Below are 16,310 nucleotides of genomic sequence, written 5' to 3' on the forward strand. Positions count from 1 at the left end.
TGTGCTTTTATTAGATTCCTAGGTGACTCACATGTGCATCAAAGTTGGAAAGGCTTTGGCTTTTCCAGCTAGGAACTGGGTAGGTTCTACAAAGCTGAACAGGGATTTGCTAGATACAAGACTTCAGCTAGCCGGTTGGGAAGCCCTCGGGCCCACAGATATTTTTGCCTGACCAACTTAAGTTGATTTTTGGGTCCAAAAAATGTACATGGTGGGGCTGTGGCTGTGGCTCAATGGTAGCACACTTGCCTGGCATGTGTGAGGCACTGGATTTGATTCTCAGCACCGCATATAAATAAGTAAAATAAAGGTCTATCAACAACTAAAATATTTTAAAAATGTATGGTTTGTCAGGCTTATCATCATGGCAGCGATCTCTTTTCCAATCATTCCCATCTCAGTGCCACTGCAATAAACACCTTCGTGGCCTGACTTCATTGTTGTATGCTGCAGGTTAGAAAGTTCTAACATCTTCTATCCTTTGTTCTTGCTCCACCTCCTGAAACGCATTCAGATTTAATCTCACTTTCATTATGTGCAAGTGCGTAAATGCTCAGACATGCTCTCCAAAGCTACACGGATGAACTCTGGCCCTTCTCCATGCTGGACATTTCTTTGGATGCCTTCATTCTGGTGCCCTCCCTTCTCATCCAGTAGGCATTTCCATTAGGGATGAGCAAGGGAGTGGGTACAGCTGACAGCTCAGGAGTCTGCAGTGTCATTACAGGGACTGTACGTTCCTGCAGGAGCTCTCCACCATGAGCTGCCGGCAGGATTTTGCTGTCATTAGCCCCTCTGTGTTAGTTCACAAGAAACAAGTGTTTCACCTCCATTAAATATTGGGAAGCCCTGCTGTTAGGGGCTCACATCCAGTCTGCCCTTGCCTGCTGCACTTGCCCTGGGGTGGGGACCGAGGAAGGGCGGCCTTGCTGGCTCTCTTGCAGCATCAGCACACTCCCCTTTACCCAGTTATGCTGTTCAGATGCTTCACATATCCCTGAAGCCAGAGATCAGATCTTCATGTTACTTGAGCATTCCTCACGCCTTTGTTAATATCCCCCGTCAGGGACAAATCCAAGGGAATTTTCAATGTAGGGGGTAGACCACAAAAGGGTGTGACTGGGCTCCACCTTGCCACCTGGCTTGGGAACAAGATGCCCTCCTGTTCAAATTGCATGTCTAAAAATAAAACCATTTAAGGTCTAACAGTCGAGCTTTCCTAAAAGCCTACTCTGAGGTCTTTACCTGTTTTGTTTTTTAAACTAGAGCAACAACCAGCCCGGTTCCAACATCGACTCCACATATCTGGAGTCCATGTTCCAGTCCTACCCCAGAGGAGTGGTGCCCTTCCAGGCAGGGTCACGGAACTACGAGCTGAATTTCCAAGGTGAGTTTTTGTCTGGCAGGGTCCTGTGTGGCTGGACCCCAGCACACCTGTACATGTGGGGGCAGGAACAGCCTAGGTCAGGGTTCTTTGGAGCCAGGTGAGCAGTCCAGAGGGAGTGGCAGCCGGCAGCAGTGGGACCTATGTTCTAGAGCCCTGGCTCTGGCAAACACCAGCCGTGCAGCCCTGAAAGTGCCCCTAGGCCCGGATCCTCATCTGGAAAGTCAGAAGTTTGGACTAAGTTTGGGGATTCTTTAGCTGTGTTGGTCTGAGTTTCTGATTCTGGGTGGGCAGGTGAATTTTCAGGTGTTGATGGCTACAATTGAGGTCTTGCGCCTTTGGACACCTTCCGAGTTTTAGAAACTCTGTTCCTTTGAGATTTCATCACTAGATCAATGGTTTCATCCATCCATTTGACTGAAGCCCTGTGCTTTCTGCCATATTTATTTAAACCACCCCAGAAGGCTCTTCTGGTTAGCATGCACCAGTCTGTCTACTCTTCTTAGGTTTAGTAAGAAAACAGGGCAGGAGCTGCCCCCGCTCTGAAAGTACTGTCCCAGTGGCACACTCCCGAGGCACCCCTTGCCCGGGGTCAGAAACTTGCCCTTCAGGACCAGCCCTGCAGGTATTTTGGAGGAAGTGTCTCTCACAGGTCCTTGACTTCTCAGGTAGTGCCTGTCGTTTGAGTCCTGTACCGCTTAGTGTCCATTAAGTAATGTGGGGTTTTTTTGTGTGTGTATGTGTTGGGGGGGATACCAGGAATTGAACTCAGGGGCACTCGACCACTGAGCCGCATCCCCAGCCCTACTGAGCTGTTAGTGCCTCACCATTGCTGAGCCTGTTTTTGAACTCTCCCGATCCTCCTGCCTCCTCAGCCTCCCTAGCTGCTGAGATACAGGTGTGCGCCATCGTGCCTGGCTAGTAATGTGTTTTGTAAGGACCACTATACTGGCTGTGGTGTTGGGGATTGAACCTAGGACCCTGAGCATGCTAGGCAAACACTGTACACTGAATTGCGTCCCCAGCCCTTATACTCACTATTTTGGAAAGCAACCCGACAGCACATTTCAAGATGTTAAAATAGTGCTAGTATTTTCACGCCCCCCCCCCAAATCTTCCTTAGGAAATAATTGACCAGAAAGTGGGAAATAGAATCTCTAGGCAGTGAAGATCTTTATTGAAGCCTTCTCTGTAGTGTTGAAAAAAATAGGAATAGCCTGAATACCCGAGGAATGATGACCAAATAAATAAGGGTATTACATTTCAGTGGGTATTAGATAGTTGTTTAAAACTATGATTATAAAAACTGGGTTAGTAAAAGAAAACCTGGATACTATGTACTTTTCTATGTGTATATTTAAAATGGAAAAAGGTTTCAAAATTTGTAACGTGCATAATCACTATAGCAATGTGCCTGTGGACCACAACTGGAAAGCAAGAAGGAAAATCTATTCTATGGGATCATGGAATTAAAACATGACTTACTTGCTGGGTGTTGGTGGCACATGCCTGTAATCCCAGTGGTTCAGGAGGCTGAGGAAGGAAGACCAAAAGTTCAAAGCCGGCCTCAGCATTTTATCGAGATGCGAGATGCTGTCTCAAAATAATACAAATACAAAGGGCTGGGGATGTGGCTCAGTGGTGAAATGCCCCTGGGTTCAATTCCTGATGCCAAAATAATAGTAATAACAACAACCCTGAAGACTGTTTGTCTTTGGTAAGGTATGACTCTCACAATTTGAAAGGATGATGGAGAGATGAGAACCAAAGTGCCTCGTTCCCGAGTTTACAGCTATTGAGCCAGTTCCTTTTGTTCACCTGGTTCATAGAGGTCAGAGCAGTTTAGGTTGTTCTGGATTGTTTTTTCTATTTCTCATTCATCAAATTGGAATTTGAGTGCCGTCTGTGTGCCAGACTCTGTCCTAGGCCCTGGGGACACAGTGGTGAAGTTGCTCTCTTGGAGCCCACCTTCTAAAGGGGAGTGAGAGTCCATGAGCCAGTAAGCAGATCAGGTAATTTCAGAAAGTGGCAGCAGCTTTGGAGAAAATGAAAAGGGGACAAAGCAACCAGAGATTGAAGGAGGCACGGTGAGAGCACCCAGGATGGGCCAAGGAGGAACCTTTGGAATGGAGTGAGCAGCCCTCGCCCACAGGAGGAGGTGCCCCAGGGGAGGGCGGAGCTAAGGCTGAGGCTGGCAGGTGCAGCCAAGCTTGAAGTTTCAAAGAACAGAAGTAGTTCTGCAAAAGATGACAGCAAAGAGAAACCTGGATTTTTTTTAATATTTATTTTTTGTAGTTGTAGTTGGACACAATAACTTTATTTTATTTATTTATTTTTATGTGGTGCTGAGGAACGAACCCAGGGCCTTGCACGTGCGAGGTGAGCGCTCTACAGCTGAGCCACAACCCCAGCCCCCACTCCCCAAACCTGGATTTTTTTTTAAACATGGAAGCCTTGGGAAAATGTTGAGCAGCACTGCAGCGTGACCAGAGTTGCTCTGTTTGCTGTTTTTTTTTTTTTTGTTTGTTTGTTTGTTGTTGTTTGTTATACAGCACTTTTATTGAGGATTAATTGTTACAATAAAATGCATGCATTTCCAGTGTGCAGTTGGCTCAGTACTGACAAATACCTGTAACCACCATTCTCATCAAGGTAGAGAACATTTCCATCAAACCCCCAAAGTTTGCTCCTGCCTCCTTGCAGTTGGCTTCTGCTTCCCCTCACTCACACCCTTTACTCCCATTGACAAGCTGTGGCTGGTGTGCTTTAAATCCCTATAGATTAGTTTGGCCTATTCTGGAACTATGTACTCTATACATAGCTGGCTTTTTTCACTCAGATGAGGGCAGAACTCATCTATATTTTTGTCCTTTGCTTTTCGTTGCTGAATAATATTCCATTATGAGAATTTATCGTCATTTGTGTATCCATTCGCTAGCTAATGGACATTTGGATTATTTCGATTTTTGGTTATTAGAATAATGTAGCTGTGAATATTCATATGCAAGTTGTGGTGTAGATGATAGGTTTTTATTTATCCATAATGTTGAGAAGTGGGATTGCTACGTCATGTAGCAGCCCATGTTTGAATTCATCAGAAACTACCAAACTTTTCCAGCATGGTTGTGTCATTTACAGCAATGTGTGGTGATTTACTGTTTTGTTTTGTTGTTACTGGGGATTGAACTCAGGGGCACTCAACCACTGAGCCACACCCCCAGCCCTATTTTGTATTTTATTTAGGGACAGGGTCTCACTGAGTTGCTTAGTGCCCCACCATTGCTGAGGCTGGCTTTGAACTTCCCTGCCTTTGCCTCTCAAGCTGATGGGATTATAGGTGTACACCACCAGGCCCGGCTGATTTACTTTTTAAAAGGATCACTGTTGTAATCTGAACCAGGACTACAATATGCATGAATTGAAAACGACATTTCATACTTGATGTAAAAAAAAAAAAATCGATGAGCTCTATCACATTTCAGCCTACAATCGCTAATGTTTTGTTTAGGGTAGCTTAAATTAATGATGTCATCTTGGTGCCCTAGCTCTCTTTCATTCTAATTTTTTTTTTTTTTTGAGAATTTTTTTTTTAATATTTATTTTTTAGTTCTCACGGACACAACATCTTTGTTTGTATGTGGTGCTGAGGATCGAACCCGGGCCGCACGCATGCCAGGCGAGCGCTCTACGGCTTGAGCCACATCCCCAGCCCTCTTTCATTCTAATTTTGATTTACAGATTAGCTTAATCCTGGCTGGGCACAGTGACACTCACCTGTAATCTCAGCAATTTGGGAGGCTGAAGCAGGAGGATTGTAAGTTTGAGTCCTGCCTCAGCACTTAGGGAGACCCTGTCTCAAAATAAATAAAAAGGATGTGGTTCAGTGGTAAAGTGCCCCTGGGCTTCAATCCCCAGTACCAAAAAAAAAAAAAAAAAAAAAAAAGAATATTAGATTACTCCTGAATGTTGATTCACTGTTTTGCATTTTGAATCTTTGAAAAAGGACAGTGAGGGATACAAGTTTTTTTTTTTTTTTTTTTTAAACCATGGGCAATTTTCATCCAAATCCATACATACACCCTTCCATCGTGAACATCTGCTGTGTAAGTAGCCTCTGAAAAGCGAGTCATTTTCTGGGGCTGGTTCTTGATTCTTGTTTGTTTTATTTTTTTCTGTTTAAAGGGATGATTCAGACAAACATAATTTCCAAGACTCAAAAGGATGTCGTCAGAAGGCCGACATTTTTTTCTTCCCAGGATTCGAAGCAGATGAGAAGGGAGCCAGAGTAAGTGTGGTCAAGCATGGCTGGCAGGCAGATGTGTGAGATGTTCCTGCCCTGATCTCATCAATCCCTCATGCATCAGGATCCTGTGTTCTTGGAAAGCTTCTGCTTGCTTTCCCCTGCAGTTCCCTTTTGCATTATCTATGAACAGTCCCTTTACTCATGGATGAGTGAGAGAATAGTAGACCAGAGGACTGAGGGCAGACCTCCATGGTTGAGCACTTGCAAAGTGTGAGGACCCGAGTTTCCATCTTCAGCACAGAAAAGAAAATCATCATCATCATCATCATCATCATCATCTTTCACTGGGCCTAATTTATAAATTAAACTTTATCATATGTAGGATAAATTAGGAAAAAACAGTAGATATAGGGTCCAGAACTACCTGCAGTTTCAGGTACTTGTTGTGGGACGTTGGTCTGATATATATTTCCCTCAGGTAAGAGGGGACTACTACATGCATGATTGACTGAATTCTAACCTCAGAGTTCCAAACTTTTGCAACTAGTAGCCTAATATTCTCTGAATTTCTCCTCCTGCCTTGCTTTAAAAAAAAAAAAAAATACACTGCTGGGGATGTAATCCAGGAGTGCTTTACCACTGGGCTTGGGCTACATCCCCATCCACTTTTTGTTTTTTATATGGGGCTTTACTGAGTTACCCTGGCTGACTATGAACTTGCAATCCTTCTTCCTCAAACCCCCCCCCCCCCATGTAGCTGGGGTTTTAGGCGTACAACACCATGCTTAGCCTGCTCTGAGTTTCTTTGTGTGTGTGTGTGTGTGTGTGTGTGTGATGCTGGGGATTGAACCCAGGGCCTTGTGCATGTGAGGCAAACACTCTACCAACTGAGCTATATCCCCAGCCTCTGCTCTGGATTTCTTAATTCAGTTTCTCAAGAATTAGAATTAGAGGCTGGGGTTGTGGCTCAGTGGAAGAGCGCTTGCCTACCATGTGTGAGGCACTGGGTTTGATTCTCAGCACCACATATAAACAAAATAAGTAAGAAAATAAAGGTCCATCAACAACTAAAAAAATTTTTTTTAAAAAATTAGAATCATATCAATCTAGCTAATCTAAGACCCCCTTTCAGTATGTGTAATGTTCAAATTAATAAAGTTAAAAATATTACAGCGTAATTCGTGCCCTAGTGGAGCTTACATTCTGTGGATGAGATAATACCTAAGTAGCTGCAGTCAGGTGCCACACAAGGATATGGAAGTTCTGGTCAACAACAAGCCACACACCAACCGCCAACCCACATAGCCTAGCCTAGTGAATTGTACCCCTCGGACTTATGCAAACCCCTCCAATGAGGTCCTTGCAGCAGAATGGCCTAACATTGCATTTCTCAGCACACAGTGCATGACTGTAGTCCTTCTTTGGGTAAATGTCATCCCTAGCAAAGCTCTTTCTCACTGCCCTTTCTCTCCCCTTCAGTACCCAATTATCATCTCCTCAAAGCTCTTGAAATGTTTTGGATTATTCATGGATGTACACGAAAAGTGAAGGGAGTAAATGAATGAAATGGATTGAGGAAAAGGGTGTCACTGGGGGTCATGCAGAGAAGAAGCTTTAATACTGCTGTCCCCAGTCCAGTAGGGACACAGCTTCTGTAGGACTAGGACAAGGGCTGTGAGGGCCTGTGCAGCGCTTGGGGATTTGAATGACAGCACACTCTGTAATCCACGGGCATCTATTATTTTATTTATTTATTTATTTAGTTGTAGGTGGACACAATATCTTCATTTATTTATTTTTATGTGTTGCTGAGGATCCAACCCAGTGCCTCACATGTGGTAGGCAAGCGCTGTACCACTGAGCCACACCCCCAGCTCTCTATGGGCATCTTAACCTGCGTGTTCTCAGTCTGCACTACAGATACAAGAACAGAGTGGAAATCTGAGTTTAAAATATAGATAAGTTGGGGCCCATTTTTCTCATTCCCTAAAAGTCTTCATTTTATACAAAAGGATCTTTAAACGATTTTTCCGTAATGCATTTAATTTTTAAATGTGATAGTTTGAATCATGTTAAATTTCAAACACTAGCAAAAAGTAGAGAGAATTGAAGGATAACCTAGGGTACTGAACATCTGACATCAATAGCTGTCGATGTTTTGCCACCATCTTTCATCTGTTCTTACTATCACCTGTGATTTTTTTTGGGGGGGGGTTGGAATATTTGAATGTAAATCACACCTTAGTTTTCATGCAAATATTTTATGCATGTTTCTAACAGATAAGGAGTTTTTTTTTTTAAGGTGGACACAATATCTTTATTTTTTTGTGGTGTTGAGAATCGAACCCAGCGCCTCATGCATACTAGGCTAGTGTGCTACCACTTGAGCCATATCCCCAGCCCCAGATAAGGAACGCTATACAATAGTATTTACCTACCTAACACAATTGGCAGTAATTCCTTAACATCGTCAAATACTCAGCAGTGTCCTGTTACAGTTATCTCAATCCGCATCCAAACAGGGTCTGGACATTGTGTTTAGTTGATTTGTTTCTTAAGTTTCTTTTACTCTATTATAGTCTCCTCCTCCACTTTTTTTCATGCAATTTATTCATTTTTTTAAAAGAAACTTTGTGATTTGACCTATAGAATTCCCCCCATGCAAAATGTAGCAAATTGTATCCTCATGGATGGATGGGTCATTTCTGTAAATGAATGATGAGATCTGAGGACTGATGAGATTCAGTATCAGGTTTTTGGTAGAATACCCTACAAGGAATGCTTTCTACTTCTTGTCACATCTTATTAAGGAGTCAGGCACCATTAGATTGTCCTGTTTTTAGTGATTTAGAGTAAGGAGAGGTTTTGGTCACTTCAATCTGATCCTTCCATCATAGCATTCTCCATCTGATCTGTCAATTAATGGTCTTAGTAGCTATTGATGGTCACTGGTTAAGTCCAGTGGGTACCATTGATTATTGCAAATGGTGGTTTTCTCATTCTATTGATTCTCTTGCAATTATTGGCTCTGATTCATCTAAAAAAAACCTTTTTCTTCATCTGTGGTTATCCTGAAATATAGTTAATGCAGCTGAGATAGCATTCTTTCCCCCATCCCATTGCTGTACTTAAGTGTCTATCATTTGACCCAAAGGTATAACTGATACTTGCTTTATTCTAACACATTAGGATCTTTGAAGCTTAAACCAAAATATATTTTAAAAAATCCGTATGTTTACACTTTAAGTCAGTGGAGAAATGGCATTTTACTTACTAAATTGTGAATAGTTACTGAATTTTTTTTTAAAAGGATGATTATGATACATCTATGTCAGGAATAGGCAAGGATGTACTTCAAAGAAAAATAAATAAGCACTGCATCTCTCTAGGAAGTTATGAATAGAAAGTCACATGGAGACCACTGAGCCACATCCACAGCCCTATTCTGTATTTTTATTTAGAGACAGGGTCTCTCTGAATTTCTTAGTGCCTCACTTTTGCTGAGGCTGGCTTTGAACTCTCCATCATCCTGTTTCAGCCTCCTGAGCTGCTGGGATTATAGATGAGCAGCACTGCACATGGCTTTTCTTTCTTTCTTTTTTTTTAAACTACAAAAGATTTTATTGTGTGAATATATACCAGTATATTGCTTGCTGACACATTTTTATTTGCAGTCATTTGCAATTATAAGCATTGCCTCTATTTAATATTTTGTACATAGATCATATTGTGCATGAATGAGTAACCCTAAGATAAAATTGGATTCCTAAGTCAGAAGATTTGTACAGTTTTAATTTATGACAGGTACTGGCTGAATTGCTTTCTCTAAAGATTGTGCCAATTGATAGTCCCACCAAAAGTGTACAAGAGTCCCTATTTTCTCAAATCTTTGTAAGTCTAATTATCAAACATTTTGATCTGGGCTGGAGATGTAGCTCAGTGGTAGACCTCTCTTGCCCAATATTCAGGAAGCCCTGGGTTCCATCCTCAGTTCTGCAAAGGAAAGAAAGTTAATGTGTTATTAGTTGAAAATGGTCTTTTAATTTCAGACGAGTTTTCATTTAAGAATAAGGTTGAAGGCTGGGGATGTGGCTCAAGTGGTAGCGTGCTGGCCTGCCATGCACGGGGCACTGGGTTCGATCCTCAGCACCACATATAAATAAATAAAGATATTGTGTCCACCTAAAACAAACAAACAAAAAGGAATAAGGTTGAGCGATGGGGTTGTGGCTCAGTGGTAGAGCACTTGCCCTAGCATGTGTGAGGCACTGGGTTCAATCCCCTGTACCACATTAAAATAAACAAATGAAATAAAGGTATTGTGTCCATCTGCAACTAAAAAAATATTTAAAAAAGAATAAGCTGTTTTTGTTTTTAAAGAGAGAGAGAGAGGAGAGAATTTCTTAATATTTTTTAGTTTTCGGTGGACACAACATCTTTATTTCATTTTCTTATGTGGTGCTGAGGATCGAACCAGCGGCCCCCCCCCCCCCGGCCCCCCTCCATGCCAGGTGATCGTGCTACTGCTTGAGCCACATCCCCATCCCAATAAGCTGTTTTTTGAAATGTTATTTTTCAAATAAATAACCACAAAAAAGGAAGAAAGCAAGCAAGCCAGTCACTTGGACATGAGAAACATAAAGCCAAGTGAATTTTCATTCTCGATTTGTAGCCATCAGGTGGCACAGACTGCAGCAGCAGAGGCTTTGACCATGTCCTCGAAATCGCTTCCTCAGCAGGACCTTGGCTCCCACCCTCCAAGTAAATATAAGGTACTTGCTTTTTACTTGATTGGTGGGTGAATCCTTTAAAGGTGGGAGAAAATAGTTTGCTACCACCATGTGTGTTTGTTGATTTGAATGAATGAATTGCTTCCATAAAACTCTGGGGTCAAGATTCAAAGATAGACATCTAAATGTGATCGTGTCACTTTCCCAGAGGACAACTAGCCTCCATAGGGAACCTCATCATTTTGGGGGCTTGGCCACCCAGGATGGTACCTGAGCAGCTCCTGACAACAATCTGTGAGGTAGACATTAATACCTCTATTTTACAGATGAGAAGACCAGCTCAGAGAATACAAATGACTTGGCTCAGTGGGCTTCACTCTGCCACTAGCCTGATAGGGGAGAGACTGTTCCTAGACTTGAGCCTCCATGTTTGGCTTTAGCCCTGGCGCAGAAGAGTTTGCTTGGATTCCTTCAATTCCTCTGTCACTGCATTGGTTTGAAGCTTTAAGCAAGGGACTTGTAAAGCCACTAGGCTAAATCAGTGCCAGGGACATCCTGTTGTCCTTAGGTATAGTGCTTAGTTGGCCTGAAGTCACCTGAACCGTTAGGCCCACTGTCTAGTTGGGTGTCCACACCTGGAATGAACCCCCTGATCCAGGCTATCCCCCAGCTGTTGGGAACTGGCAATGACCCTTATTGCATAGGGGCCACACTGATAGATGTACCATGCTTCCAATGTTTCCTGCTTCACATTAATATATTTAAAAATTTTTTTTTTAGTTGGAGGAGCTCGAAAGCTTAAGCGCAGAATATGCCAACATAAGTGACTATTTTAAAGCTTCCATGAAAAATTTCAAGATTGAAAGGATAAAGAAGATCCATAACCAAGAGCTCGAGAAGAATTTTGAAAGGTTGGTGGCCATGTGATCATACTGCTTTCCATAGAATTTGGAAGGATTGGTTCTGATCTGACAAAATGTATATTTGCTGGTTTAATTTAGTGGTCACATAACTACTCTAATATTTGGTCTCGTTTTTTTTTTTCATTGCCTAAAAATCTCAGCTTTCCAATTTTACAGTTTAATGATTCTATAAGTCTATTCTTTAAATGTCTTCATAAATTTATCATTTTATAGCCACTGCCTAAGTTTTCCATTTTGAAATGGAATGGAATGAAATTTAAATGATTAGACTTCAGTTGGGATTAATGTTGTGAAATAGACTGGGAGAGGAATGTTCTTGGTGTTAAGTCTTGTCATTTCCAATATTAGGAAGAAATCGGAGATGCAGACAGAAGAAAAATTGCTGTTTTATGCAACAAGCCGTACCAATGTGGATTCTATTTGTTCTAATAATTTCAACTGGTCTGTGCATGGACTTCATGAAATCAAATATGGAAGAGGTGTGTGCTGGAACAGAGATGTTAACTAGTAGAGTCATAATCAGACTTTCTAAGTGCTTCTAGTAAGAGGTGTATGTAATTGTTTTTATAGCATGTCCAGGCTTTAGTAATCATAGAAAATAAGCTCACAGTAGCCTTAAATGCACAGATTAGAATGGTTCAGTTGACTTGGAGATTGAGTGAGGGCCTTAGCCTTGCTCCTGACAGCTTCTGTTCTTTCTGGGAGTCACCCAGCTAAAATGGCAGAAAAAGAAATGAAATAGGAAATTTTCTAAAAATTTTCATAAAATGAAAATAGGAAATTTTCTCTTGTCAGGAAATTGTTGATCTGCTGGGTATGGAAATCTCCGTGGTCATCTGGGGTATTCTAAAGTTAGGATGATGCATCAGCTTTCTTTGGAAATCTTTGTCAGGGATAATTTCTTGCCCTTTTTTGGACACTTTCCAAGACCTATCTATCAGTAGTAATTGACCTTTGTTCCTAAAAATGTATGGCGTGTGGACTGGATCTCTGGCTCATGGGTTCCAAATTAATTCGTCCAACTCGCCCTGTGTGAGTTGCTTGGATGGGATTCCTGTGCTGTCACCATATGGTCATTGCACCTACTGGCTCTCCCTATCACTGTGAGCCTCATCCATAGCAGATGTTTCCCTGTTATTTCAGGGGGGTGCTGTGCTATCTAAGGATACTCATGTCATAAATATTTGTTTAAGTGGCTTTTTTTCTACCCTTCTTTACAAAGGTGGGTTTATAGATCAGTAAGATACTGTTGACATATGCTTAGTCCACCCAATCATCTGATTCTGTGTAAAAAATCCTTTCTTTATATACTATGTACCTTCTTCATAATAATTCTCAAAACTTTTTCTGATTATTTCTAGGAAATCACTTTGCAAAAGAAGCCCTCTCTTCCCATAAAAATTGCCCGGATGATGGTAGAAGCCCGGTTATGTTTGTAGCCCGAGTCCTGGTTGGAAATGTTGCCGAGGGAAGAATGACGTATACGATGCCTCCTCCACGCAGTGACAGCTGTGTGGATAACACTGTGAATCCCTCCGTTTTTGTCATCTTTCATAAGGATCAGATGTACCCAGCATATGTGATTGAATACACTGAGATGGATAAAGCCTGCGTGATTTGTTAGGAAGGATGCACACCAATTCTGTTCACATGTGGGACCAACTTGTCCCGGTAATAGTTAGACTTTTAATATTTTCTTATCAAGTTACCTAATGTCTTAATTCAGTGGTACCCAAATTTTGCTGCACAAAAATTCCGATGCGCCTCACTCTGATAAAATCACTCTTTCCAGGGGTGACAGCCAAGTAGTGGCATTTTTTTATAGCTCTCGAAATGATTCCAGCATGCTAGAAATTTTGCATTGTCTTAGCTGTAACTGGTCAAGGCTCATTTCTAAATTTTCTACAGTTATATTAATCTCTCTCATTGCTTTGAGTTTTACGTATAGCACAGTTACGTTTTGGTTAAATTTAAAGAAAATTAATTTGGGAAATTTGAGAGAAATCTAATAATACCTATGCAAATAAGCACATAGGACATTACAGCCTTGGGTGGAAGATTATGAACAGCTGCGGGAAAAGTGCCTAGGGACACACTGAGGGGGGGAAATTAAATATAAATGCTATTATAGACATAACCGCAGTACTATACCGTACCATGTGATGAAACTAATTTGGGGACACGTTTATCTGTCTCTGCCTGTACTCAGAAGACAGACTCCATAATAAGATTCTGGGAGGCAATAAATAAGAGCCATCAAGTATGTCTCAGAAAGAAGCAAGCAACTAGAGCTCAAAGCCCATTTGGGCTCTTTATATAGTGAGGACCAAGTAGACATTTATATTCTAACTAATGTGATTACAGAGAAGGTATTTTGCATGCCAGGCTTTCATGAAGATGTCTGTATTTTAGAAGGACTGCAGTAATCATATTCACATAACTAGGAATGATGAATCTGAGTGCTATTGTAGTCGTTTGCTGGAGTTGAGAGTCACCAAGGAATTAGGAGCAGGACATTCCTAAGGATGGACCTCTTATGAGGTGAGATGTGTTTATTGGTGAGCACAGAATCTGAACAAAGAGAATAAAGTCCCAAGCAGGGACCTTGTGCCTGCTGGGGCTTCTTTTTATAAAAATAGTGAATTGTACTGTAGTATAGTCCATTTTTAGAGCATTTGAGGTGCCTGGACCAATATCTTCCTTCCTTATTTTGAGTGAGTTTTTTTTTTCCTTCCAATTTTCCTTTGTCAACATTCCATATCAGTTGCCAAAATTTCATATTAAGTTTTAGATTAGTATAAAAAGCTTCATAATTGCTTGGTTTAAGTGTTTCCACTCATAACATGAAGTTTTTTTTTTTTTAACAATAGGGTTATTTTCTGTAAGGCTTCGCACGAGCGGTTGTTGTCATTCACTCTGATCGTGATTTTGAATGGGCACTCTAAATGAAGCCACTTAGAGTGGCTTGACCCTTGTGCTGTCGAGGTGCCCTTTATCCAGCTCTTTCCACATGCCTGCTAGGCAGCTCTAGTCTGCTATTTTACAGGCATCTCCAGCTGCACATGCCCATCTGCCTCCCTCACAGGAATACAGTCCTCCCCAAGTCAACAGTGTCACTGGATCCCATCTACCCATGCGGAATTCCAGGGGCTATCCTCGACTCTTGCTGTCCCTCCCACTACATATCCAAGTCTTCCCCAAGTCCCATTTTACCTCTTAAATATCCCTTGGTCCGCTTCTAAGTTGTTCTCTACTTAGCAGCAAGATTGGCCATATTTTAAAATATTTACTTAGTGATTCTCTTTCCAAACACAAATCTGATCTTTACCTTTAGGATGAAATTCAAAAGCATGATCATGGCCCCATGTGATCCTCCCTTCCCTACCCTTCTATCATTTATTTCTTCTACGTGAGACATCCTGGCTCCTACACATTTCTTTGGTGCCCTCTTCATCTAGTTCAGTGGTTCCTAGCGAGTACTTTTGCCTTTAACAACAACAACAAAAAAAAGATAAATACTTTGCAACATCTATTTTGTTGTCTTCAAAATACATTTCAGAGGTAATATATTCTACCTACACACAATCTGGAAATACAATAAAATTTAAGTAATATTACTATTAATTTAAAAGGCAAACAATGCCCATAATTTGGGCACAACCTTACAGTTCTAGGAGGCATAATGAAGTAATCACATGCTCATTTCTACTTATAACAAATAAATTTGAGCTTGAAAGTAGATCAGAAGCTAGGGCATACAAAGAAGCATGGAAAAATGAAAAAACAGAGACATGAGTGGACGTTAGAATAAAAACTAGTGATATAACAACTTACTTGCATGTGATAACACTTGTGTGTATGTGATAGGAGAAAGAATGAAATAACAAAGAGAAAGGCTATGCAAGAAAATTTTCAGATTGTCGAAAGAGAGAAAATATGATATTCTTACAGACGAGCTGTAGATTTTATATGTGAATGTCTAGCGAGACATTAGACATTCAAAATCCGTATGGGGTTTCTGATAATTTCTCACTGTGAGAAATTGTCCATCGTATTGCAAGATGCTCAGCATACTTGGTTCTCATGTGCTGGTTGCCAGTAGCGCCCCACCAGCCCGTATCATAGCAACCACTTACTCTATCATACTTGTTCACCCTTTTCAGAACCAATGTTTTGCAACATCCCCTTGGCTGTCCTGAGATGATTTATAGATAATGCAACATACTTACACACAGGAATTTCTTCATATATTAACTTGATGGCTCAATTCTACTATTGGATATAGGGAATTAGAAATTTATAATGAAAATAAGGTGAATTTCAATATGTAAATGCTCAGGCATGACTACTTAAGAGTTAGCTAGGGGTTACTTCCTGTAAAGAAGTACAGGAAAGTGAAAGATCAGCATTATGGGTGACAATAGAATGTGGACCAGTATTAGGGTGAGTCATAACAGACCATCTACCTTATCTATGATAAAGGAAAGGGCGAAATTACCTTCATTGAAGTAAGGATAATAGGACAAGACAAGTTGCAGATTGTCTCAGAGGAAACATGGATTCTTTTCTCTCAAGACAAGCTATAGGTCCTACATAAATGTCCAGCAGGACATTAGACAAGTCGTACAGGGTGCAGAATAGTTACTCAATGTGTGGGACAAGCCCACACACTGAAGGACATCTGTTACCCCTGACTGCATCTACTCAGTGCCACTTATAGTCCCCAATTATCATGAAGCCAACTACTACTCATCACATTCCACTGACCTAGATTCACTCAACTGTTACCTCCACCAGGAAAGAGCCCTATAGGTCACATCCTTGCTCCTCTCCCCCGAGGTTTTAGGATACTTTGTGTATTGATTTATCCATTCTTGGCATCTATGGAATTTGAGACTGTCTGCTTCCTGCGATAGATTGTAAGCTCCCCAAGGGCTGAGTCGACCCGTCTTAATTTGTTTTGCTACCACTGATGCCCAGCCTAGCCGGGCGTTTGATATATTGATACGCTAGATAGATTTTAATGAATA

The 16,310-nt window shown here is 41.3% G+C and overlaps 1 protein-coding gene and 1 non-coding gene across 2 annotated transcripts in view; one reads left to right on the top strand and one right to left on the bottom strand.

Annotated features, from left to right (window-relative positions):
• The window catches only part of Zc3hav1 (zinc finger CCCH-type containing, antiviral 1), a 55,321-nt gene extending 39,011 nt beyond the window's left edge, over positions 1–16,310 (top strand). The window contains exons 8-13 of the mRNA XM_026398582.2: positions 1,267–1,387; positions 5,567–5,669; positions 10,300–10,399; positions 11,138–11,268; positions 11,629–11,759; positions 12,642–16,310. Coding sequence (XP_026254367.2) covers positions 1,267–1,387; positions 5,567–5,669; positions 10,300–10,399; positions 11,138–11,268; positions 11,629–11,759; positions 12,642–12,904 — 849 coding nt within the window. The 3' untranslated portion in view covers positions 12,905–16,310. The remainder of the gene's footprint in view (positions 1–1,266; positions 1,388–5,566; positions 5,670–10,299; positions 10,400–11,137; positions 11,269–11,628; positions 11,760–12,641) is intronic.
• Trnav-cac (transfer RNA valine (anticodon CAC)) lies at positions 6,456–6,529 on the bottom strand. The gene has a single exon. It is a non-coding gene; the product is annotated as a tRNA-Val (tRNA).

Source organism: Urocitellus parryii, chromosome 3, assembly GCF_045843805.1.
Source record: "Urocitellus parryii isolate mUroPar1 chromosome 3, mUroPar1.hap1, whole genome shotgun sequence".
NCBI classification, from domain to species: Eukaryota; Metazoa; Chordata; class Mammalia; order Rodentia; family Sciuridae; genus Urocitellus; species Urocitellus parryii.